The following is a 26284-nucleotide window of genomic DNA, read 5'->3' as shown; positions in this document are numbered from 1 at the left end:
TTAGCCAGGATAGGTAAGGAATGGTGTCCCTAGCCTCTGTTTGTCAGAGGGTGGAGATGGATGGCAGGAGAGAGATCACTTGATCATTACCTGTTAGGTTCACTCCCTCTGGGGCACCTGGCATTGGCCACTGTCGGTAGACAGGATACTGGGCTAGATGGACCTTTGGTCTGACCCAGTACGGATGTTCTTATGTTCTTATACTCCATACCTCTTTACATGGTTGTCTGGCATTACCTATTAATGAAGCCTTAGTAGAGTCAGTAAAGCTTATCTGGCAGACCCTAGCATCAGTAACACTGACCTTTAAGGAGACAGGTAAGAGGTACCAGGTCCCATTCACCAGCTTTGAGTAACCTGTTCAATCATCCAATATTTGGTTCTTATGGCAGACCCTCCATATTCGGTGTTCCATAGGGACATGGTTACCCTTAGGTCCCATCCCAAATTCTTATCTAAGGTAGTAACAGTTTTTCACATGAACCAAATGATCCATTTACCAGTTTTCTTCCCGAAACCACATTCTAATCAGGAAGAGGCCAGACAAGACACTCTGCATGTCTTTAGGGCATTATCATTCTAACTGCATAGAACCAAGCCATTTCGAGTTTCCCCAAGACTCTTTGTTGCATTTGCAGACAGATTGAAGGCCCAGGCCATATCAACCCAGAGACTTTCTAAATGATGTCTACCTGCCTTAAATCCTGTTATGAGTTATCCATTTTAGATACCCCCAGTGTATCCTCCTTCCTTATATCGCATCATTGCTTGTGAGTCACCAAGAGTAGAATATATATGCACAAACTCTCAAAGAAAAAGAAACAGTTACTTACCTTACACTAACTGTGGTTCTTTGAGGTATGCTGTCAATATGTATTCCATGACCCACCTTCCTTCCATACTACCATGGAATCCTTTAACCTCTGGATTCTGTATTGGTGAAGGAACAGAGTGGTGGTTGGGGCTGTTTCCCTTTTATGCCCTCAGCACAGGACATGAGGACACTCACGGTGAATGTACAGCCCCAGGTCACTGCTGGGCAAAAGATTCTGATCTCAAACATAAGGGACGCATGTGCAAGTAGAGTAGCATATATATGGACAACATGCCTTGAAGAGCCACAGCTAATGTAAGGTTAGGTAAGTAACCAGTTCTTATTATTATTTAGTTGTATTTTGCTTCTGTCTTTATATTTTTTCCTACTTTTTGATATTGTGCAAGTTGATTGGTTAGAATTTGCATTTGTTATTAATATTTTAATAATATTTCAACTTATATTTGATATAATTGCTGTTACATGACCATTTAATAGCATCAGTTTATTCTGAGTACAGACTAATGATTCAGTCATCTATAATGTATATACATCACAGGGGAAAGGAAAATGCAGTCTGAAATGCTCTTTAACACACCTTCTGACCACTGAGTAGCATCAAAACCTTTAGATGATGATAGCACATCCACCAAATTCCAAGGGCTATGAAGTAATTGCTTAGGATGTGCACAGCAGCTAAATGGATTGGGCATGCAGTTACAACATATGAAGGAGCTACATCTTACAATGTAATAGATTGTGAAATCCTAGATCTCCTCTTAAATTTGTCCAAAATCCTTAATTAGTGCTGTGGGAAAATGAAAGCCTTCTTGATGCATTCCTTACTCAGAGTAAAATGAGATACTGGAGAACACTGAAGCCATATTGCTGCAATATAGAATTAAATATTCTACCTCCCGCCCCGCTTTTTGCCATTTTTTTGAACCTGCACAACATGTTATATTTTTAATAAAGTTGATTATGATCATTGTGGGTGAAGTCCTAGCTCCATTGAAGTAAATGAGAGTTTTGCACTGACTTCAGTGGAACAGAACAGAAAAGATATTAACATACTTTCCTAAAAATAAAAACATTCGATATCTGAGCTTCCATTGCACAAGTGCCAGCATGTAGCTACAGAGCGGCTATGTAGGGAACAAAGACTACACCTGTAGTACAGGTGCAGCAACTTCAATAAGCCCTTCAGTCCAAATCCATCATCGAATTTATGATGTCTGTGTTTGAAATTAGGCAAGATGAGTTCATTCTTCCCTTCAAGGGTTGGCTAACTTTTCCAATCTTGCTGAGCTATGCTGTGTTATGCTATGATGGATCATGGGCAGGAGAGATCAATCCTTTATTTATTGATCCTGTGTTATTTACAGCATTATATATTAATAGGTTAATTTAATACACTAGCCTTCATCCTGCAAGCATATATGTTGCAATTATTCATGAACTAGTGGCCCTCCAACTATGCTGTTTTAGGGCATTGTCACCTAAGCACATACACACAATTCTGCAAAAAAAATTAATTTTAGATTGAAAACATTTTGTATGTGGGGTACAAATATGTTGCACTGTTATCCTGGGTTTTTAGTTCTATGTACACGTTTGCTTCTAGTGAGAATATCTTATATTCTAATAGTGGTAAGTATGTCTTCCTCGGTAAGCAAGCTGGGATTTTTTTACATAAATTTAATTTGCATATGCTAACTGATAATGCGTTTGTGGGATAATATTGTACCCCATGAACATGTGTGTTACGATAACTCATGAACTAGTGACCATCCAAGTAGGCTGTTTTAGGACCGTGCGTACGCTAATTGATAATGCCTTGCAGTGACGGTGGTTGCTGCATACAGTCATCCTAAGGTAGAAGGTACTTCAAGGATGTTGGTTCCTTCAAATCTGGGCTTGTTAGGTATTCTCAACAGAGTGGACTGATGCTGGATATCTTTGCTTGACACTCATAAGAGGCTTTTCTGTCTAGTTATTGTGCTCCAAATACTGCAGACTCAGGAGACTCCTAAGGGGATTTTTTGTGTTGCACAATTCAAGATGGCGAACAAATGGGCACAATATTCTATTTCCGACCTTATAAAAATGATTTGTGATAATAGTGTAGTAGATGATAGTGACTTTGTGTCAGATTGTGTTGAGAGTTGCTCTGAGAAGGAAGACTATGTGTCTGTTGATTGTTCATCAAGTTCGTCTTCAGACAATGAGGAGCTTTTATCCAGGCAAGAATGAATATCTAGAACCATGAGCATGGGCTCACAGGACACATGCCTGGAAAGGGGTATGGCAGAAGGGGATACAGGAATAAAATACTATTTCAATACCATTACCCAAAACTCCTACCTCAGAACCACTGCTCTGATTATGTGCAGGAGGGAGATCAAGCCCACTATTCAGCTTTGTAGCTACTGAAAACACAATTTTCTTTAGTGTATTTAAACTCTTGCTGTATCTGCCACAGGCCCCCCAGCATGACCTTGAAATCAATTAAGATTTTTTGATTTCAGAAATGTCAGTAAACATTTTACCAATAAGCTTTCCCAGCCTTATATAGTGTTCATGACCAGGGGCAGTGTGTGATGAAAAGTTTGCATTTGATTCTGCAGATCCATCAAAAAGATCTGACAATCTAGGGGTAGATTTCAAAAGAGGGTTAAAAAGTTCATCTACATCATTATCCTGGGGAAACTGACCTGGCCTTGATTCGGGCAACCTCCACATCAGTCTTTGTATAAGAGTTAGAACAAAGACCCGAAGGGCTCAGACCGTATGGTGGTCATGATCTCCAGTCCTTACAAGATAGTATCTGACCCCCCACAAATCCATCCTCTTCGCTAGAAAGGGAGATATCAAATCCATAATTTTAGAGTGAGTGAGGGGATGGATGGGAGCACTTATGGTGGAGGCAGAGGCACCACGTCACCAAGATTTGTGGGCTTACTGATGGGTTTTAACCATTGCTAGTAAATTTAGGTAATTCAGCCCAGCTCCTTCTGCCCTCAGACCACTCTTTCAGACTACAACCTTTTGCTATGATCTTATCCTAGGCACAAACACTTCAAATCTCCACCCCAAAACGTTCCCCAATCAGTTCATATCTTCCAATCAAGAAAAACAAATCTACCATTGCTACCGCAGGCACCTAGCATTGTAAAGAGGGACGACGATTGCCCCCATGGGGGCCGCTCCCCACTCCCCTGGTGCCCACTGCCTCCTACTGCCTCCAGCACTTCAGGGGTCCTGTTCCATGCACCCAGTAGCACACAGGAACCAGTCCTCAACAATCTGCCACTGCTCACGGCTGGCGGCTCCTCTCTCTCACTGCCATACCAGGCAAGTGGCAGGCTCCCTGCACAGGACCAGGACTCTGCACTGCTCCCTGGACTCTCTCCCAGTGCTGCCGCCACCTCAGTATTGCAGACCCTGTCAGTCAGAACATCATTTGCGTCTCCTCTCCCAGGGCTTGGGAGTGCAAGCTGGGGCAAGGCTACTACAGACAACTCTAAAGCATTGGAAGATAAAACTGGATTTTCAACGTATGTAATAAAGATCTCTTTCCTCAATCGGTTGCTTTACTGGACTTCTTTAAATAATTATTATTTTTGAGAGCTTTATATCATCATTGTTCAAGTACTCTTTTAGCGTCTCTTCTCTCTACTTTAGAGCATGTAAGCCATGATCATGTCCACCTATAGAGCATGAAAAGTGAGCAAGTCAGGGAGAATGAATGGTCAGTGAAAAGAAGTGAATCAGCTGTGGGACTGATCTTTCATACCAATTTACAGAGGATCATTCTTGCTTCATCAGCTGTTGATCAATAATATTGTAAATTCTGAACAGATTTCTATAATTTCCCTATTGACTGTGGCTCTCAAATACAATCAAATGGCCATTATAATGGTTCAAAGAATGTTCTCAAAATTTTAATGTGTAAGACTAAGATCAGTACCTAGACTGACAAACAGTGTAGATTCACTTTAATTTCCTCTGTAGGGTTTTTTTTTGTGTATGAGAATTTTTGTTTTCCTTCAAATCTTAGTGTATCACAAACAAGATATGAGAATACAAAATATTTATGCTTCCTTGTATCAGCCAGTATTCATCAATGGGTATCTTATGGCATTATTCCCCTATTTCTCCTTTAATTCCTTTATGCTACTCCTTCCTTTTTCTCCTACTTTTTTCCTTAATTTAAAAGATTTTCTCCAGGCTACAGAAAGATTTCTGAAGAAAGTGCTCCAACTTAGATTCTACTTGAGAAGGCTGTAACGCACATCTATGGGATATATAGTGATATGTACAAAATGAGTAATTTTTGCTTTTTTGTTTTTTATGTAGGTCTCCTTGGTTAGCTTAACAGCGAATGCATTAGGTTACTCGGAACTTGGTGCCATTAAGTCCCTTAGGACACTAAGAGCTTTGAGACCTCTGAGAGCCTTGTCGCGATTTGAAGGGATGCGGGTAAGACAAAATGAAAGAACCTGAAATAATGCATGCCTAAAAAGAAACAATGCATGCAGAATAAGGAATGACAAATCCATGCAGAAAGGCTGTACTATCCTCTTATCTACTGAGTATCTAAAAGATAAGCAAAAGGCTTTATCAGCTCACCTAAATCCATATGCAATATCATACTTTAGTTGTGTTCATTCCAGTTACTTTACTTTCTAGCCAATCTCAGGAGTTTTTCTTTAAGGATACAGAAATAATCAGAGAAATAAATATATTAACTCTTAACGGATTTTCGAAAAATGAGTTCAAGATGAGTAGATTTTGTACAATTTGGTGCTGATAAACATACCACAAGGTTTCTACGAGAATCTGATTGAGCACCAGTTTAAAAAAGTACCTTCCTTGTTACAAATTCAGATCTTTTGTATTTTCATAAAAAATAAAGCTCCAAATTCAGCTTTGTTGTAACTCTGTTGAAGTTCACTCGATCGCACCAGCGTTGAATTTGGCCCAGTTAGTAGTTTTACATCTATTTCTGTCAGTGGCTGACGGACACATGAGAAAAAATATGAATTATTTTTCTGGATTATTTTTCTTGATGAGATAATTTATTGTTAAATAACTATTCTGTTGACTCCAGGAAAAATCCAGTTATTCAGTACTACACACACATTATATTTAGTTCCTATTTTGAGTAAGTTAGAATCACTGTTCTCCATCTCACACAAGAAATGGTCTCTTTTTACTTAGCGTTTCCTTTGTCTACTATTTTCTATTCCTTGCAGCTGCTGAATACAAATTAGCCCAATGTGCATGTCATTGAAATCTATTTAATTTTAAGAGAATGATTTTTCCACTTCATGGAAACATCAGAGGAAGCAGCTTTCTGATAATGTCAAAATCAGATCTAATTTAGTAAAATAGACAGTTTGCAATGTACTGTCTAAATTGTGTTTAGATATACGGTAACTCCACAGTAGTATCATGAAATCAAATTCAGATTGTTAGAATTGAGGTCCTCAAATTGTATCCATCACGTTACATATCTTTACTTCAGACTTCACAAGAAAAAACTATTAACTCAAACATGACTAGATCATGAATTTCAGTTTCAGATAACCATGTCTTAATTTAACAAAGTCCTTAAAATGATAAATTTGTGAATTGATAAATTAGCAAAATGTAATAGGCTAAGAGCTGGGTCAAGTACTCCAGTGTTTCTTTTGTCTGCTTGCAGGAAATAGTAAATTTGGGGGGAGAAATTAAACCTCTTTGCTTTCTTGCATTGCATATACCTACAATGAGCTGTGGCAAAACTGGCTGATTTTTGATTCAGCAAGTATCTTTTTCGTTTTAAGATTTTTCACCACCTTCAAAAAGATGCAGAGTATTTTCTGGAAAGGAATGAAATTTATTCCACAAAGCCTCTGTAAATAAGAGACTGTTAACAGGTTCTCAGCTGGTGTAAATTGGTATGGTCCCATTGATTTTACTGGAACTGTGCCAATTTAAAGAAAAATCTGATATCAGAAATCTAGTTTAGATTATGATCCTATTTTTAGGAATGTCCTGTTTTCTATTTTAGTGAATTGGGAGAGTGTGAAAATTTCAACAAAAAGTGCTTTTTCAACCTTTTACCAAGTCAGTAAAATCCTGATGAATCCAATCCATTCTGTTGGTTCTAATGTATACATTTTACTGTTCACTAATATTTGTATATGATATGGTTATAGATTAACTTGGTTATTCTCTGTTGCAAATATTATTCCTTGTGCAGAGGGCTGGCACAAGGCCTATGAGCCATTTAGGTAAATATAGGTCTGAAGTGTTCCATAGACTGTGCTAGCCCCCTGCACAGGAATGAGTTTTGCCAGAATAAGAACATCTGAAATCGGATTCTGTTGTTGCATTGTATTCTGAGAAGTGTTTAATACTTCAAAACAATGAACTTCAAAAAAAAAAAAAAAAAAACTAACTCCACCCAGATGCTGGAAGGCAAAGTAAAGAATTGCTTTCATTTAAATTAAATCTCAGTCACAGATTTAGGGTTATGTTCACATCTCAATGCATGTAGATTAATGATGATTACCTGCAAACTAAGATTTGAATATACCCATTGCTTTTATGTTAAGTTTTTTATTACTCTTTGTAACATAATGCTCTTGCACTAGTTCTGAATTTGTATGTTATTTTAGATGTAGAAAATCAAATATACATTGCTTTGTCTAATTGGTTTAGGTAATAATAATGCATGTGTTTGTGTGTAGCTTCAATGAGTAAAGCATGTTGTGCCGTGCTTGATTTCTGCATTAGAAAAGTAGTAGCAGGCAGAAGACAATTTTTAAAAATTATCCACATTGAACTTTCAGTTTTGCATGTTTTATGCACATTTCTGGCTGATGGCTTTAAACATTTACCGTATTTCAAATTTCCAGTCCAATTTCTCAACATGTAAAATTAAATAACAGTAATTGATGTCTTAAATATACTCCTAAAATTCAATAGATATTTCTGAGATTCCCTTACCAGGGAAATGATGTTGAGGCTTGAACACCTTATTTTTCAAGAGCACTCTAGACTTAAAAGAAAATTGACAGTATCACATACTGCTAAGTTATAACGTGTAACACCAAGTGTTTCGGTCATTACAGATACCTAATTAATAATAAAGTATATATTTCTATTTCATATAGGATAATCTTTCTTCAACTTGGATGGGGTGGAGCGCTGGTTCCTCCCCTCAACCCTTTATTATGGGTACTGTATTCTCCCCTTTGCTACCCTTAATCCTTTCACTGTGTCTAATTACTACATGGAGTGGGGCCAGAGGGGAGTGTTCTAATTTGAGTGTCCCAATAACATTATTATACTTGATACTTCCATTCTACACCCCTCTTTTTAATTGCTTTGACCTTTCCCAAAAAATACCTATGGGATTGAAATTTTTCATGTTTGATCTCAGCAGAGAAATAAATTTCTGTAGAAACCTTCGTGAAAATCAGTTTAGCTATTTTGAGTTATCAGAGCTAGTGTTGCAGGAGGAAAGTTTGTCAGTTCTTAAGACATTTTTAGATGCTCTTTTTTTCACTTGGCTCTACCACAAACAGGTTTGAGTTAAACTTCTAATTTGTCATCTATGTAGTCCTGAAAGAGGATGTGTGCTTTGCATTGTTCGAAGATATTTGGTCTGCAGTTTTGAACATTTTAAAGTGGTATGCAGAGCGTACACAGTATATTACTTTATTTACAGTCAGCACACGCAGTGCTATGATTTGAATATTCACAAGAATAGATAATCCTATAGTCAGTCTCTCTATATTATTTAATTTCATGTTTGCTGGAGTTTTTTAAAATGCATACACTGAAAAAATGGATCAGTTTACTGAAAGAATTCATCATAAGCACACAGATCACATTTCTAAAACTGAGAGATCACATTTCTTTCTTTAAACATAACTCATAAAATCATCTTACCCTTCATAGAACAGAAGAGATAAAGGGGGGGAAACAAGATAGAAAGTATGATAGGAAGAATTAGGGCCTCTGATGAGATATTGCCAATAGGTCCTGAAGTATTTTCAATCTTATCGTTATCATCCTACAATCTGGAATTTTTCTTATCGGAACCTGTCTCTGTTAGAGATGGAAGTTTTCCTTGTTCTTATGAAGATATTCTTAGCAGTTAAAATGCCAATAACAACCTTATGTAATTTTGTCTTTTGTTAATCCTTGAAGTTTAGAAACATTACACAGGAGGCACATCACTGATTTAAAAATATGCATTCATTGTCATATCTTTTCAAAACACAATTATTTGAATACAGCTCTAGAACATAAGTGTGAGATCACCAGATGGATGAGAACATCACTGGAATAGCCCAGAGTCTTCCAGGTTTAATCTGTTTACTTTTGATGGTTCCAGTATGAATGATGCATCAAGTTAAACTGCATTAGTTTTAACTGAGTATTTTTATCACCTTTGAGGTCTTTGTATTCTAAGTTTGAACCAATCAACAGTTGTATAAGTTTCCCCTTCCATTTAGATTATGAATTTGTTGGAAATCTGTCTATCTATAATATGTTGTTGATCAGACAGTTATATCATTTGAGGGTTTTTTCTTTGAGAAATCTGATCTTATTTACCAACCCAGATTTCTAAACACTCAACCAGGACCCCAGTATCTTAGGAACCAACTCTTCAATTACAAAAATGTACAAAAATTAACTCTGTCAAGATTCTGTCTCTAAGTTTTCAAAAATCATAAAATGAATATAGTAGTACTCTGTGATCATTCTCATAGCAGCCAGTAATTCTAGTTGACTTTACAGTTAGAAGAACAGCTAATAACTCTCTGAAGAAATAACTTATCTAGCTGAATTTTCTCATGTTTTTTTATCAGGTTTTTTGTTTGATTGGATTTTAATGAAAATTCATTCAGTCATTTTTGAGGATCATAAATTGAAATAAGCATGGTTTTTATTAAATACTTATTGAAATACATTGTATGTTTTCTTTTTGCCATAATTTAAAAAAAAAATTAAAAGCAAATAAATTAAGATCAATAAAGCTACATTAGTGTAATGGTAAGATTGTATTTTCACAAAAATTTGGAAATTCTGAGATATGGTTTCCCGCATCAACTAGTTATTTTGTTTCCTTTTCCATGTGCATTTACAATAGTGTCTTTCATTACATTATCATATAACTTCAGTCAATTTGACATACTGGTTGGCAGATAGTGTATAGGGTAGGAAAGGATGTAAAAGAAACATTTTTTCTATATTATTCCTTCAAAAAGACTTAATCATGTAATGAGTATGTGTTAAAAAGCAGGGTTAAGGTTGCTCTGGGAACTGTAGGTTCTTATTAAATCAAACAGTTTAGTAAAATTCAAAAAGAGATTAACAAATTATATGAATAAAAATAGCATCTGCAGTTGCACTAGCTAAATTAAATATTTACAAGAGCCATCAGTTCTCATACTTTAAGGCATAAACTGACCACCAGTTGGGATTGGGTAGAAATTTTTTCCATGATAAGGTATTGTACAATATCTTGTGCATTGTGGGATTTTTGGAAGTTTTTTGCTTTTCTCTGAAGGTATTAGGTACAGGTCACTGCCAGAGGCATGATTCCAGAATACATCGTCCTTTGTTCCAGTCCAATGGCATAACAGTTTAGCAAAAATAAAAATGATTATACTGTTTTTGAGGAAGGAGCAATTTTCCCTTTCTCTGAGACTTCTTTTTCTAGCTTCAACCTTGCGCATCACTGTTATACACATTAACACTCTGCTTTTCATCTACCTCAGCTCATTCTCTGGTCCTTCTGTCTCTCATTTATCTGCCTGTCTTTTCTTTGTTGGCTCTTAATTACCCCTAAAATTTTCTAATACTGAATGTTTTAAATTCTGAGTTCCTACTTCTAGGTAATAAACTTTGTCTCATGTGTTTGGCTCTGCTAATACTTCCCTTCACTCAATGCTAGTTTTACTCCAGAAGTAGAAAATCTTGTTATAAATCTTAATCTGAAACCCCAAACTTTCTGTTCCCTAACGCATTTTTGTCTATGTATCTGCCTATTTCACCTCTGAAACATTGACAGGATTCATTCTTACCTTGATTGCTTTTTTGAAGTTTTTGCTCATATCTTAATCATATCCTGTCTCGACTCTTGCATTTTCTTCTTACTCATTTCCTATTTTCTGCACTTCAGGGAATCCAGGACCAGGTATGGAAGGATCGATTTGCTAAAATGAAAGTTCATCTCCACTTTTGACCATGCATCAAACTGTCCTGACATTTTTCAGACTATGGTTGTATTTTAAATTTTAGCTATATAATTGTAGTTCAAATAGTCCATTAAGATCAGAGTACATTCACTTGGCATCAAAGTAAAATTATATAGCAAAATGAGTTCATGAGAACATTAAAGGGAAACAAGGAACTCTCCAGTTCTTATATCATAGCGATATACCTTACCTTATGGGATATGAATTGTTTAAAGGTGGATTCCACCAGATAGCTATAATTATTTTCTTTAAAAAAAGTATGTGTATGATGGTTGCCTGATTGACAGACTGGCAGACTAAAAGCAGCCATTCATCCACAAATGAAGTGTAGTGTGAACCCGGGCAAGACAGTCGTCCTCACACTGCCCACCAGTGGGCCTCAGCTCTCCTTTGGAGGGAACTACATCTAACAGAGAGAGGGGAGATTGATCTTCATGCCCATTATATCCTTAGCTTATGCTGGGACCACCAAAATCATCCTGCACTGTATAACTTGGCTTTTTTTGGTTTGGAGTCTGATTTAATTAATTTATCTTGCTAATTTCGATGGGTGTGGGCACTCAATCCACTGCTATTAAAACTCCCCTCCAGAATATCCCGTCAGAGCATCACAGAGTGCACTCTATACCTGGGAAACTCTAGGAGTTCCTCAGTACATTCAGCACTCTGAGTCTCTAGCAGAGAAACCCCAGAGCAAACCAAATTCAAAACAAGCACCTATAGGTTAAACAGCACAAAGATGTTGATACAAAGACCACAGAGAGCTATTTTCTCAAGAATTATCCAGCCAGATAGTAGCAGGGCACAGAGCACATGCACACAGACACAACTATCATGATTACTGCCACTGGGAGAGAAATAAGAGAAATTCTTACAAGAAGTTCTTCAGGAGGTAGAGGTGGAGGACTACTAAACTGCTACCTTCACACCCCCTTCCCCCCCCCCATCACTTTCCAACCAGATTATATTTTTCCTCCTGGAACTATTTCATTTTCTGTCACCTCCAACTCCAGTTTATAACTGCTCTCTTGATATTAAAAACTTTCCATAAACATAGAATCAGAAATATAGGACTGTGAGGGACTTCAAGAGATCATGTAGTTCATACCCTCATGCTGAGGCAGGACCAAGTATACCTAGATCATCCTTGACAGGTGTTTGTCTAACCTTTTCTTAAAAACTACCTGTTCCAATACTTACTTGTCTTTATAGTTAGTAAGTTTTTCCTAATATCTTACCTAAATCTCATCTGACATATCATTTATCTACCTACTCTCCTACCCATTCCACTCCACTCAGTAGGAAAATTATATAATTGCCTATGTGTTTTTTGAAGAACATGGATTGCAACGGAAAAAAGCAACACATCCATCTCCCTCTCTCTCACCCTTTTTTTTTTTTTAAGTCCCATTGTAGGATAAAAATGTGGTAGGTTGGATTGCCAGATAAGTTCTATATTCGGGGGTGGGTGCGGGGGGGAGTAGTTAAGATAAACTTTCTAAGTAGTAATTCTTCTTCTTTGAAAATATCTTCTCACAGCGTGCTCATTCCCAGTTGGTATCATGTTTTCAGAGTGAGACAGGGTGGAAGTCTTCCAGCTTTAAAGGTTTGGGGGCTTTCTTCAGTAACGAAAGTTCAGTGTGAGACTCCTACCTTATTTGTCAGGTGTCAGTAGCTGAGAAGATCTCAGTTCCAAGAACACTTTTTTCCTATTCTCAAATTGTCTAGGAAGCAAGAAGCCCCCCATAGAAGTGAATTATAAAAGTGGCCCATAAAAAGAGTTAATTTTTAAAATATATAGCGTATCCTAAAAAATGGACAAAATATGCATACTGATATATGTGAGTATGGATGTTCATGTGTAAATTAGGGCTGTCAACCGATTAAAAAAATTAATTGCGATTAATCGCACTGTTAAGCAATAATAGAATACCATTTTTAAAAATATTTTTGGATGTTTTCTACATTTTCAAATATACTGATTTCACTTACAACACAGAATACAAAGTGTACAGTGCTCGCTTTATATTTATTTTTGATTATAAGTATTTGCACTGTAAAAAAACAAAAGAAATAGTATTTTTCAATTCACCTAATACAAGTATTGTAGTGCAATCTCTTTATCATGAAAGTTGAACTTACAAGTGTAGAATTATGTACAAAAAAACTGCATTCAAAAATAAAACAATGTAAAATTTTAGAGCCTTCAAGTCCACTTAGTCCTACTTCTTGTTCAGCCAATTGCTCAGACAAACAAGTTTGTTCACATTTGCAGGAGATAATGCTGCCCACTTCTTGTTTACAGTGTCACCTGTTGTAGCCAGCATCACAAGATATTTATGTGCAAGATGCGCTAAAAATTCATCTGTCCCTTCATGCTTCAACCGTCATTCCAGGGGACATGTATCCATGCTGATGATGGGTTCTGCTCGATAACAATCCAAAGCAGTGTGGACTGATGCATGTTTATTTTCATTATCTGAGTCAAATGCCACCAGCAGAAGGTTGATTTTCTTTTTTTGGTGGTTTTGGTTCTGTAGTTTCCGCATCAGAGTGTTGCTCTTTTAAGACTTCTGAAAACAAAGTCCACACCTCATACCTCTCAGATTTTGGAAGGCACTTCAGATTCTTAAATCTTGGGTCGAGTGCTGTAGCTATCTTTAGAAATCTCACATTGGTACCTTCTTTGCGTTTTGTGAAATCTGCAGTGAAAATGTTCTTAAAATGAACAACATTTGCTGGATCATTATCCGAGACTGCTATCACATGAAATATATGGCAGAATGCAAGTAAAACAGAGCAGGGGACATACAATTCTCCCCAAGGAGTTCAGTCACAAATGTAATTAACACATTATTTTTTTAACGAGCGTCATCAGCATGGAAGCATGTCCTCTGGAATGGTGGTCAAAGCATGAAGGAGCATACGAATGTTTAGCATATCTGCACGTAAATACCTTGCAATGCCGGCTACAAAAGTGCCATGCAAATGCCTGTTCTCACTTTCTGGTGACATTGTGTAAATAAGAAGAGGGCTGAACAAGAAGTAGGACTGAGTGGACTTGTAGGCTCTGAAGTTTTACATTGTTTTGTTTTTGAGTGCAGTTATGTAACAAAAAAAATCTACATTTGTAAGTTGAACTTTCACAAAAAGATTGCACTACAGTACTTGTATGAGATGAATTAAAAAATGCTATTTCTTTTGTTTATCATTTTTACAGTGCAAATATTTGTAATACAAAATAATATACACTTTGATTTCAATTAAAACACAGAATACAATATACATGAAAATGTAGAAAAACATCCAAAATATTTAATACATTTTAAAACTGTGATTAATAGCGATTACTTTTTTAATCTCGATTAATTTTTTTGAGTTAATTGCGTGAGTTAACTGCGATTAATAGATAGCCCTAGTGTAAATCATTTGTATTCAGGCTGAACTGCCAGTGGAAGGGCAATGTTTGTGAGGGTCATGGCATAGCAGTATCTTTTCTTGAGTTTCAGTTGGTGTAACTCACTGATGAACTTCATTCCACAAACTCTACCTCATATCTTACCTGGTTGGTGGCAGCCAGTGAGGAAGAATTAGGCCCATTTCTGGGGGAGATTGCCAGCACTTCATTGGGAGTGTGAGGGGAGACAGGTTACTGGTTACCCTTAAAGAAGCCAGGAATGACTATTACAAGAATATATCATTTGATGTTGCCAACCTGACCAATTATAATCGGGTATCTAACTGGCCAGTTTTACATAAGATTATTGAAAAGGTTGTAGAAAAATGACTCTCAATATCTAGATCCTTGGATTTCTATTTTCCTTGTCAATCTGGGTCCAGGCCTGGGTATTGGGGAAATGTATTGGTCGCATTGGTGGATGATGTCCTGGAAATAGATGAAGATCCTGTGTCTGTACTGATATTATTAGCTCTGTCTGCTGCTTTTGATTCTATTGATGAAATATTATTGATTTTCGTGCAGGCACTAGTAGAAGTGGGTAGGTCTGCTCAGGGTGGCTCTCTTCTTTTTATCTGCTGGATCCAAGAGAGTTTTTGGGGTAAATACTTATATTCTCATTTCCACAAGATTCTGCTTTATATCATACTACCAGGAATCCACAGGGTTTTCCTATATATACAAGACTTCCCCATGGATATAAAAAAAATCAAAAACAAACCCCCCAGACTGTGAGGAATGATGGGGAATAAGAGTCATGTGAGATAGCTTCAAAGAAGCATAATTACAGGTATTTCCCCCTTCTTCAAAGATATGATCATTACAGGATTCCTAATCTTGGAGACTGAGTAGGCAGTGTACTAAATAGGCCAATATCATTTATTAATCAAGAGGAATTTATTAAGTGGGAGGGATGAAGTAATCACAACGCCATTAAAGAGACATAAACAAACAGAGGACTAAAAGATGTGTGGTCTCCTGGGAAAAACAAACTTTTTAAATCTGCCTACTTAACTTAGAGACAAGACATCATGAAAAGAAGTAAACTCTAAAGGCCAGCAATGTTGGGGCACCCCTATATTGAGTGACTGAACCAGTTGAAACTGAGGAATATTATTTTGTATAAGTGTACAAGGAAGACCACATGGATGTCTCAGACTTGAGGCGAGCTACTGAAGTTGACCTGCCTAGGATAACCTGCCTGTGACATAACCCTTTATGTGCAAGTCTGTTATGACATTGCAGTAAGAAATGTAACCCATCAGACAGCCCTTTAGACTTAGTTCTTTTAGGGATGGTCTAATAAATTGGTGTCAAATGAAACAAAAAGTTGGGTCAACTTTGTAAGCATTTACTTCACATTAAGGACTTCTTAGTTTGTGGAGGCAGGAATCACAACATAAGGAAAATATAGTCCGGATGAGCAGTTGATTAGAGACAGGGTCCACCACTACCACCTTTGGCTGGAATAAAAATTACTTTTGTAATGCCACTTTATACCTTAAAACTTGGTGTGATGGGTTGGGTCACAGAGACCCCCTTGGGAATGTCACCTGATGTGCTGAGACTACCTCTGAGCCCATTTTCTCTGGCAGTTTGGGCCTCCAGAACCCTGTCTTGTTGAGCCAAGTTGACCTTTTCAACTTGCATTTATAAATCTTTATGGTACACTTCCACGAAGACTGAAGATGTGCTGAGACACATCATGCCCCTGGGCCCAATACCATGTCAGGAACCAGACTGTTAAGGTGAAGAACCGTAAGCTGGGAGAGGATAAAGTAACTAATCACTGCAGTGTGTCTGCAGTCATGTTCCCCTTTCCTGTTACGCAAGTAGTGGTAGACAATGTCGTGTGAAACAGAGCCTTTTCCCACACCTGCAAACTTTCTGTTACAAGAGGAACAACCCAGTATCTTCCTCCTTTTTTATACAGAACCTGGTGGCCTGCTTGCACTTTGAATCAGGAAGATTTGGGAAACCAGGCCTCTGTAAGTTGGGTGCATTTAGGGCTTCCCTTATCTCCAGAACATTTTTGTGTAGCTATTGTTCCTGAGATACTAAATGTCCTGATTGTGAACTTCTTCTATGTGGGCTTCCCATTCCATCCATGGTAACTTCAACTAGTGCTGGTGTAATTTAAAAGTACTGTTGAAGATTGTCTCTGGCTTGCAACAAGGACACAGAGGCCTGGATATCATCCATTACCCAGATGTGAAGTTGGAGTTCCTTTGATGCTTGCTTCTGTTGAGATATCTGGGTCTATTGAAGTGGTTTTGTGTGGAGACTTGCTATGGGTCCTATAAATACAGTTTACATCTATGAGATTCAGAATTGATAGCATGGGCCAAGCAGTCACCACTGACACTGAAAAATTCTTTCTGCTAGAATTATGATGCCCTGGATCCTGTCTTGGGGCAGGAAGGCTTTGAACTGAATCCACCAGGGCTCCCTTGTATTCCATTTGTCTGTAGGGGACAAAATAGTACTTTGTGTAGTTTATTTTGAATTCCAGTGCTGTATTCCAGCACCCCTATGGCAACACAACTGATTCTTAGGCCAGTTTTATTGTGCTGTCTTTGGTCAACCAATTGTCCAAAAAGCAGAATATGTGGACTACTAACATATATAGGTAGGACACAACCACTGCCAAGTAACACTGGTTGATTCCAGCTCAAAAAAGAAAGATACAAAATTAATATTGCAGTGCTGTTCTCATATTACATCTAAGTTACCTTTGATGCAGGGGAAGTATCCTTATGTGCATGTGGTTACCGAAGCCCATCTGATTTTCTAGGCAGTAGGGAGGGTCTGTAATAAAACTCCTTCCTTCTTTTGCCTGATGGCACTGATTTGACTTTGCCATGAGGAATTAGATTTTGTGCTATATATCATCCTGGAGCATTCTTAAGGGCAGAGGGAAATTCTGGGGCTACAAGATTTGGTTTTCAGAAATCTCTCCAGGCAATAATGCTTCAAGTCCCATATATCAACGTGATCAGGGACTATCAGGAGTAAAATGTCCAAAGTTTCCCTTCAACAGAAAGATGATGGGAAGTTGGTTGTAGTGGGAAACTTGCTACAAGGCTCTGTTTTTGCATGGTTTTGCATCCCTGTCCATTCTAGCTAATAGGCATTGATGGACCTACGCTCCATGAACTTATCTAGTTCTTTTTTTGAATCCTGTTAGTCTTGGCCTTCAGAACATCCTCTGGCAAAGAGATCCACAGTTTGACTGCCTTTTGTTTATTTTAAACCTGTTGCCTGTTAATTTCATTTGGTGACCCCTAGTTCTTGTGTTATGAGAAGGAGTAAATAACACTTCCTTATTTACTTATTTACTCCACGCCAGTCATGATTTTATCTATCTGTATGGCCTCTATCATATCCCCACTTAGTCATCTCTTTCCCAAGCTGAAAAGTCCAAGTTTTATTAATCTCTCCTCATATGAAAGCTGTTCCGTACCCCTAATATTTTTTGTTGCCCTTTTCTGTACCTTTTCCAATTCCGATATATCTTTTTTGAGATGGGGCAACCACATCTGCATGCAGTATTCAAGATGTGGGCGTACCATGGATTTATATAGAGGCAATATAATGTTTTCTGTCTTATTATCTATCTCTTTCCTAATGATTCCCAACATTGTCAACTTTTTTGGTTGCCACTGCACATTGAGTGTATGTTTTTAGAGAAGTAGCCACAAATGACTCCAAGATATCTTTCTTGAGTGGTAGCAGCTAATTTAGACCTCATCATTTTATCTATATAGTTGGGATTATGTTTTCCAGTGTGCATTATTTTGCATTTATCAACATTGAATTTCATCTGCCATTTTGTTGCCCAGTCACCCAGTTTTGTGAGATCCCATGCATCAGAAGAAGTGGGTTTTTTACCCACGAAAGCTTATGCCCATATAAATCTGTTAGTCTTTAAGGTGTCACCGGACTCCTCATTGTGTTTGTGGATACAGACTAACACAGCTACCCCTCTGATACCTGAGATCCCTTTGTAATTTTTCACAGTCTGCTTTGGGCTTAACTATCTTGAGTAGTTTTCTATCATCTGCAAATGTTGCCACCTCACTGTTTACCCGTTTTTCCAGATCATTTATGAATATGTTGTATAGTACTGGTCCCTGTACAGACTCCTGGTGGCCACCAGTATTTACCTCTCTCCGTTCTGAAAACTGACCATTTATATGTTTCTTATCTTTTAGCCCTTTGTTTCCTATCTTTTAACCAGTTACTGATCCAGGAGAGGACTTTCCCTCTTATCCCATGAGAGCTTACTTTGCTTAAGAGCCTTTGGTGAGGGACCTTGTCAAAGGCTTTCTGAAAATTAAAATACACTATATCCACTGGATCACCCTTGTCCGCATGCTTGCTGACTTTTTCAAAGAATTCTAGTAGATTGGTGAGGCATGACTTCCCTTTACAAAAACCATGTTGACTCTTCCCCAACGAATTGTGTTCATCTATGTGTCTAGTAATTTTGTTCTTTACTATAGTTTCAACCAATTTGCCTAGTACTGAAGTTAGGCTTACTGCCTATAATAGCCAGGATTGCCTGTGGAGCCTTTTTAAAGAGTTGGTGTCACATGAGCTATCCACCAGTCATCTGGTACAGAAGTTGATTTAAAAGATAGGTTACATACCACAGTTAGTAGTTCTGCAATTTCACATTTGAGTTCCTTCAGAACTCTTGGGTGAATACCATCTGGTCCTGGTGACTTATTACTGTTTAATTTATCAGTTTGTTCCAAAACTGCCTTTAATGAGGTCTCAGTCTGGACAGTTCCTAAGATTTGTCACTTGAAAAGAATGGTTCAGGTCTGGGAATCTCCCTGACATCCTCAGCTGTGCAGACCGATGGAAAGAATTCATTTAGTTTCTCCGCAATGGCCTTATCTTCCTTGAGTGATCCTTAAGCATCTTGATCGTCCAGTGGTTGTTTAACAGGCTTCCTGGTGTGCTTCTGATGTACTTCTGTAGCCTTTGAAAAATATTTTTTGTATGTGTGTTTGGAAAAAGTGTACGAAGAGGTTGAGGGAAGTACCCTACAACTGCTGCTCCTGTTGCTGCTAAATGCTGTAGATTGGTAAATCTTTAAAAAACAAAAAACAATAAAAAGATCGCAGTATCAAAGGTTTCTTTGGTACAATTCTGTCAGTTCAGCTATTCCTTTCTCGGGCCATAGTCTCACTCTCTCATGTGAGGAGTAGAAAAAGCAGCCAGAGGTGTCCTCAGGTAAGGTGTATTTTTTCTCTACCAAGGACATAGTGATAGAGAAGAGAGGCATTTTCCACACTTGATCAGGTAATCAAAGAAAGGATATAAAGAAGCACAGTCTTTTTAATAGGGAGATCTGATCCATTTACTTATACACCATAACCTTTGAAGATTCCTGGTCAGGGACAAACTCAGAACCAGCAGTGATAGCCAGCATCTGCAAAAAATGGAAGAAATTTGAGTCCCCCAGGGCAGGGTCACTGTGGGTTTTTTCCCCTCTGTGGATATATATCAGTAGAATCCGAAGAGTCATGTCCAGGCTCATCCCTGTAAGACCCCACGTGTCTAGAACCCAGGCCTGGGAGATCTACCTGGCTGCTGGTCTTCCATGTTGCTACCCAGCAGCAGCTGTAACCAGCTTGTGCTTCATGGCCCTACAACCTGCTGTGGACACAGATCATGCAGTCTGACAGGCAGAAGCATCATGGGTCTTGATTAGCTCCCCACATATAAACCCAAGGGGACATTCCAGGGAGTGTCCAGGCAACCATGTGGATATTCTGTAGCTGCCATGACCATTTCTGCTCCCTCCTCCTGAACTCCTGACTTCAACCTTGGCTTGACTTGCATTTTGCCTCCTGACCTGGACCCTGAAACCTGACTCAGACTCTGACCTTTGGTATCGACCCTGGCTTGGAACCTGACTACAAACTCCTCCACTACTCCCAGCTTCACGGTTTGCCCCTAATCTGACCCTTGGTCCTGACTGCCCATGTTGGGATCCTGACAATCCCTTGATCCCATTCAAATACCTCATTATGGGGTATTGCAGCAAGGGAGGTTTAGGTTGGACATTAGGAAAAACTTCCTAACTGTCAGGGTGGTTAAGCACTGGAATAAATTGCCCAGTGACGTTGTGGAATCTCCATCTCCATTGAAGATTTTTAAGAGCAGGTTAGACAAATACCTATCGGGGTGGTCTAGATAATACTTAGTCCTGATGAGTTCAGGGGACTGGACTAGATGACCTCTCGAGGTCCCTTCCAGTCCTACGATTCTATGATTGATGGAGTGCCAGGAGATTCAGGGGTACCAGAGCAGATGTCATCATTGGCCACACTAACTCTTGGCACTATCTGCATCAGTAGGGGTGCTGAGGCTAGCTCCACCTACCAAGATATCTGACTTTCATCAGCAATGGGACAACTACACAGTGTGCCAAAGGTAGTTCCTCTGTCAGGAACCCACATGACTGACTAGATTAATTCAGTCAGTACACACCACACTTAGTCGCCAAATCCTTGTTCAAATATGCAAATTATCAGAAGATTCAATACAGAGCTCCTCAGAGTAATATTTTTGGCAGGAGTGTATTGGAAGATAGATGGCTGTCTCATGGAGACTATTACTTTTGGTCCTTGTGCAGAGGCAATGTGTCATCTGAAGAGAGCCAGCAAGAGGGGCACATAGCCTGGAGAATCAAAGGACATGTAGACCACAGTAAATCATATTGAGTTTACTAGAGGCTGACTGGAAGGTAGGGACATCAGCAAAGAATATCCATTACTTTGATAGTACAATATGGAAGGTGGAACCCGAGCTGTGGTGTTAGAAACCCAGATACAGCTACAAATGGGAGCTCCTTGCCTACCTACAGTCAAGAAAGAGCTGGCTGGACAGCTCTAGGGAATAGAGCAGGAACAGATAGTGGGGCCTGGCCAAGTGGTGGTTATTGGTTATCACATGGGAATTAATACTTCCTCAGAAAGCTTTGAGCTAGGATACTTCCATCCTGTTTCCCATTGGGAGCATGAGACCTAGAACAGTGATGGTCTCTTTAAAGAAAAAGATTAATTATCTTCAAGAAAAGCCAGTCTGATTATTTTCAGATGTGAGAAATGAGAATCAAGAGGTAAAAAACAGACAAAAATATTATTTTTGTACAACTTTTTTGGAATTTATTATTAGGGAAACCTTAAAAAAAGTTGGCATTCTATTACAGCTTGCAGTATCACTAGTCCAAAAGGTGCTTGTCTATTGCAAATGTTTAACTTGTAGTGTTTAGTCAAAGAGTGATAGTACACTAGTTTTCTCAGTGGATGTGTTTTTTATAATTGTGTATGCTAATACCATTGTCTGAGCTGAATGAGCTGGAATGGTTCTATTTTGAACTTGTAGGCTTCCCAACTGCTTCTCATCTCTTCTTGCTGTTGTTCCCCCTCCCCTACTCCTTACCCTAGACTACTTAGCTCAAATTCATACTGGGTGTAACTTTGATAAAATTAATGGATATGCCCACAAGAAGCGAGTGATTAATTTATTAGCTTTAAATGAAAAACAAAACCCTTTTAATTGAGCTACCAACATAATGCCCCTTAACTGAGTAATTACATGATGTTATTGTTATAACCCTCATCCTTCTTCATCCCTCTCCTCCCTCCTGTTTATTGTTCTCACTCATCACAATTAAAATTAGGTTGTAATTTCGTTGAGGCAGGAAACTATTTCTTTTCAATTGAATTTGTAAAATGCCTGGCATAATTTTTGTTTTCTAAAATTATTATTATAATAACTAAGTCCGTGGGATGAATTTATTACAAACAATGAAGAAGACTTCCTAAATTCTGCAATACTTTTAAAATAGACTTTTATGGCTTTCTACAACACTTCCAAATTATTCCAAGGAACTTCTTTCTCCTAAAATAGATTTAAGCAGAAGAATGGTATACTTGGTCCTGCCTCAGTGCAGGGGGTTAGACTAGACCTTTTGAGTCCCTTCCAGCCCTACATTTCTATGATTTTGTGAATGTTATGATCTTCTCATATACTGCATGGAGCAAAAATCACCTTTAAAATTAATTCTGCTGAAAAATTCAGCAGTATTCTGTTGAAAAGGCAGTCATCTGTGATATCGTTCTTCATAATGTTAATACCAGTAAATCAACCTTTATCAATAGAAAGTATATCCCTAATCCTTCTGATTGGTTCAAAATCAGGAAAAGTAAGAATTTGGTTCTAAGTTGTCTTGGCAGTAGATCTTCAAAAGCTTTCTGTGTTGTCTTGTGATGTGAAGAGCTCTTTCAGGCTAATGATTCCAGAATTTTCACTTTAAATTTGCTGTTCCTCATACATCTACTTATAGGCTTGATGTCCAGAATTGCCGTCTGTTTGCTTATAAAGGGCAAAGCGTATGGAATATAAAGTAGGAAATTCCCTTCTGTAGATACTGGTTCTATGATTCCTATCTCCCTTAGGTGTTGCAATGGTCCCCTCCAGCTCAAAAGCTGAAGTCCTTGTAAGACAGCCCCTTGTTTAAACAGAAACATCTTTTATAACTGTGTGATGTCTGATTTAGTTCTGAAGAGAGAGCATTAATAGGAAGTATACTTTTCAAAACTGTTAACCCCTTGCAAAATGTACCTCAGAAGAAGAGGTTGACAATTTATTTTTTCTGTTAAATTGTTCAAGTGATGAAGAAATGTTACTTGAAGCTTCCACTATATTCACTTCTCTTTTTAACTTATTTTTTTCATTACATTTGCAGTGACTGTTGTAGGAGTGTCCACAAATTACACATAAGACATTCATAAATACTGGGCTGCAAATCTAAAACTTTACAGCCCTCCTACCAAAAACATGTAGTACATACACATATTAACATAGAATGAGTTGTGTAAGACACTGGCCAGATTCTCCTCATATTAGTATATTTCAGTCATTCCCGACAAAATTTAAGAACAATGGTTTCCAACTCTACATGTTACTACCATAGCATATGTGAAAGAACTCTTTACAAGGTGCAATTAAAAAGTGGATCCAGAAGCATAGGAGCAGCATGAAGAATCCAGTCTGACAGCTTTGCAGGATAGGGCAAAGGCTCATTACTGGTGCCAAAAGGTTTAATTTTCTTCATTTAAAAGGTTTAATTTTCTTTTCTTCTTTTCTTAAAAATATTTCCAGGGGGCCTGGATAGCTCAAGGGGTTGGTAATAGGATACAGAGCCTTTCATCTCTAGGTCACCAGTTCGCATCCAGGTCAGTAGTGACCAAAAATTGTTACCATTTGATGGTTATTCAGTGACCTATATGAAATGAGTTGGTAGAATCCATTTAGTTCTAATTCCAAGAACAAGTGTCTTCCTTTTTAGCAGTCTGAATAGAGAGACTGGATTGCCCTCTCAATTGAAGATGTGAGATACCTGGACAGCAATTTCCTTCAACAATAATTATGTATTTATTTATAACAATAATTGTTGTTGTTAATATTCTGGTGCCTGTGCTGGATCTGTTGTTAATCCAGTACCTGAGACAACCACTACATTCATAAAACAAAACAATTCTTTCTAATTTATATAGGACATGCAAATAACCCCCACCTTCCTCTCTTGATATCTCTGTTTTCAGATTTCTACACAAAGATAAAATTTTAAAGGGAGGAGTAAAGATCAATATAACATGTCCTGGAGATTCTGCATTCAGAAATAAAGTCAAAGGCACCAGCTGACCTAGAATTTCAGATAAGCATGTAGCGATAAACAGTGACATAGACCAACTCAGTCTTGAAATGAATTCTACACGTTTCTAATTTTCATTTTATTCTCAATCTCATCAACCTAGTTAGCAAGCGATTTACATTTCTTACTGAATGGGATAAATAAATCCTTGTCTCCTACAGCCCTTTCCTCAGTCTCTGGAGAATAGCCTTCCAGTGCCCAGAACCTCACTGTCACCCCTTCCGTCTTTTTACTAAATGAAAATATTGATTGGAGTATACAGACATTTTTGTAGGAACTTCTTATTTTCTATTATAGAAATCTTAAGAACACAAGCATACTTCCCTTAAAGTTACCAATAAGAGTAGAAGCCACTAAGGAAGAAATTCATTCCTCTTTTAAAAATTAAACTTTTGATTGAGTATTTGGGTGGATTCTCAGTTTCATTAATGCCCCTTTATGCCACGCTGTCAATGGAAAGAGTCCTTAAAGCAGGCAGAAAAGACCCCTGAGAATAGCCAGTGTGCAGGGGCCTGCCCAGCTAGTGTAAAGTTGATGTAAGGGCTCTATACTGGTCTTGATCCTAGGCTGTGGCATAGGGGTCATACTGGGGGCTTGGCAGGGGTGTAGCTGGAGTGTACTGTACTATGGCTATACTGTGCTTCCCAGGACTCATAGGGGGCTCTGGGAAACAGAGAGTAAGTTTGAGCAGCCCTGAGATTGCTCTTACCTACACAGAGGGCTGGGAAGGCCCCTGCATGGAGCAGAAAACAGGAAGTGCAAAGGTAGATTAAAGCCAGCTAAAACTACCTCCTCAGCCTATTCCATTCCCACCCCACTGTAGGAATGGCATCACTGAGAATCAGGCCCATATATTAAATTTTGTTTAATATATTAAGATTCAACTGCTCCTTACAAGGTCCCATATGGTATTCTGTGCTGAGGCAAAACCAGAGTTCAAAACAAATCACAAATAAACAATAAATCAGTAGATTTAGTATCAGATTTAGGGGCGAAGTGATTGCTCTGCTGTGTAGACAAGCACACTCCCCACAATTTTTTTGTAGCTTTGACAGGCACATGAGTTATTTACTGTATATTAGAAAAACCAACCTCATGTTTCTACTGTAAATTACTATTGTGACATCTTGCCTCCAGGGAATAGCGTAGGCAAGAAGCTATAAATTAATGAAAGAAAACCCTGTGTGATCTTGATATTGCTTAGATAAATCAAGGATCTCACTCCATATCCCCCATCAAAATCTACTCACTGGGTGAGTTAAAAATCACAGATGATTAGTGCTGTGTCTTTAAAGCCCTGCAGGACTTCATCCTCAAGAGGCAGAGAGTTCTCTCATCTGTGGAGCTTCAGAGCTTCAAAGGAGGAGAAGGGGAAGGAGCCAGTCATCAGTTTCCCCCTGTCCTACTACATTACATGCTGGTGGTAGTTAGGGGTGTGTGTACTTTGCCCGCATAGCTATACCGGTATAGTTATGCTGGCAAAGTCCCCTAGTGGAGACACAGCTTATACTGACAAAGGAGTTCCTTTGCTGGTATAGTTAAACCATCTCCCTGAACAACATTAACTATCCTGCCAAAGTACTCTTTTGCTGGTATAACTGCATCTACAGCAGGGCTTTTGCTGGCATAGCTCTGTCATCTAGGGGGTATGATTTTTTTCACACTCCTAACCAAAATAGCTATGCTGGTAAAACTTTGTCATGTAGACAAAGCCTAGGACAAATTTTCTGGATGATAACTTGCTGGATGATTTGTTAAGGATTGCTACAATATACAAGACCTACTGTAAGCAATTAATAATACTTCATGTGGTAAATCAAATGTATTCCTCCCAAAGGAAGTCCCCCCTTCCCCCCATCCAGCAACTGCTTTGCAGGATAGAAATCTAGCTTTTCATTGATAACTAAAACCCTGCATTATTTTGGAAGATACTTTTTTAAAGGTATTTTAATAGTCAATTTAATCCCTGTTTAGTCTATTCAAAGAGCTCTGTGCTCTTTTGCATTTGC

General features: G+C 38.2%; 1 protein-coding gene across 15 annotated transcripts in view; it reads left to right on the top strand.

Annotated features, from left to right (window-relative positions):
* The window catches only part of LOC112111063 (sodium channel protein type 1 subunit alpha), a 107969-nt gene that overhangs the window by 62912 nt on the left and 18773 nt on the right, over positions 1 to 26284 (top strand). For 13 of the 15 annotated variants that reach the window (XM_026647542.2, XM_026647540.2, XM_026647535.2 and 10 more), the window contains one exon: positions 5174 to 5296. The exons of the other annotated variants lie outside the window; for them this stretch is intronic. In XM_026647542.2, the coding sequence (XP_026503327.1) occupies positions 5174 to 5296 (123 nt within the window). The remainder of the gene's footprint in view (positions 1 to 5173; positions 5297 to 26284) is intronic. 15 annotated transcript variants of the gene reach the window in all.

The sequence above is a fragment of the Terrapene carolina genome, unplaced genomic scaffold (assembly GCF_002925995.2).
Source record: "Terrapene carolina triunguis isolate 2854851 unplaced genomic scaffold, T_m_triunguis-2.0 Scaffold62, whole genome shotgun sequence".
NCBI classification, from domain to species: Eukaryota; Metazoa; Chordata; order Testudines; family Emydidae; genus Terrapene; species Terrapene triunguis.
This window is presented reverse-complemented; position numbering and strand designations above follow the sequence as displayed.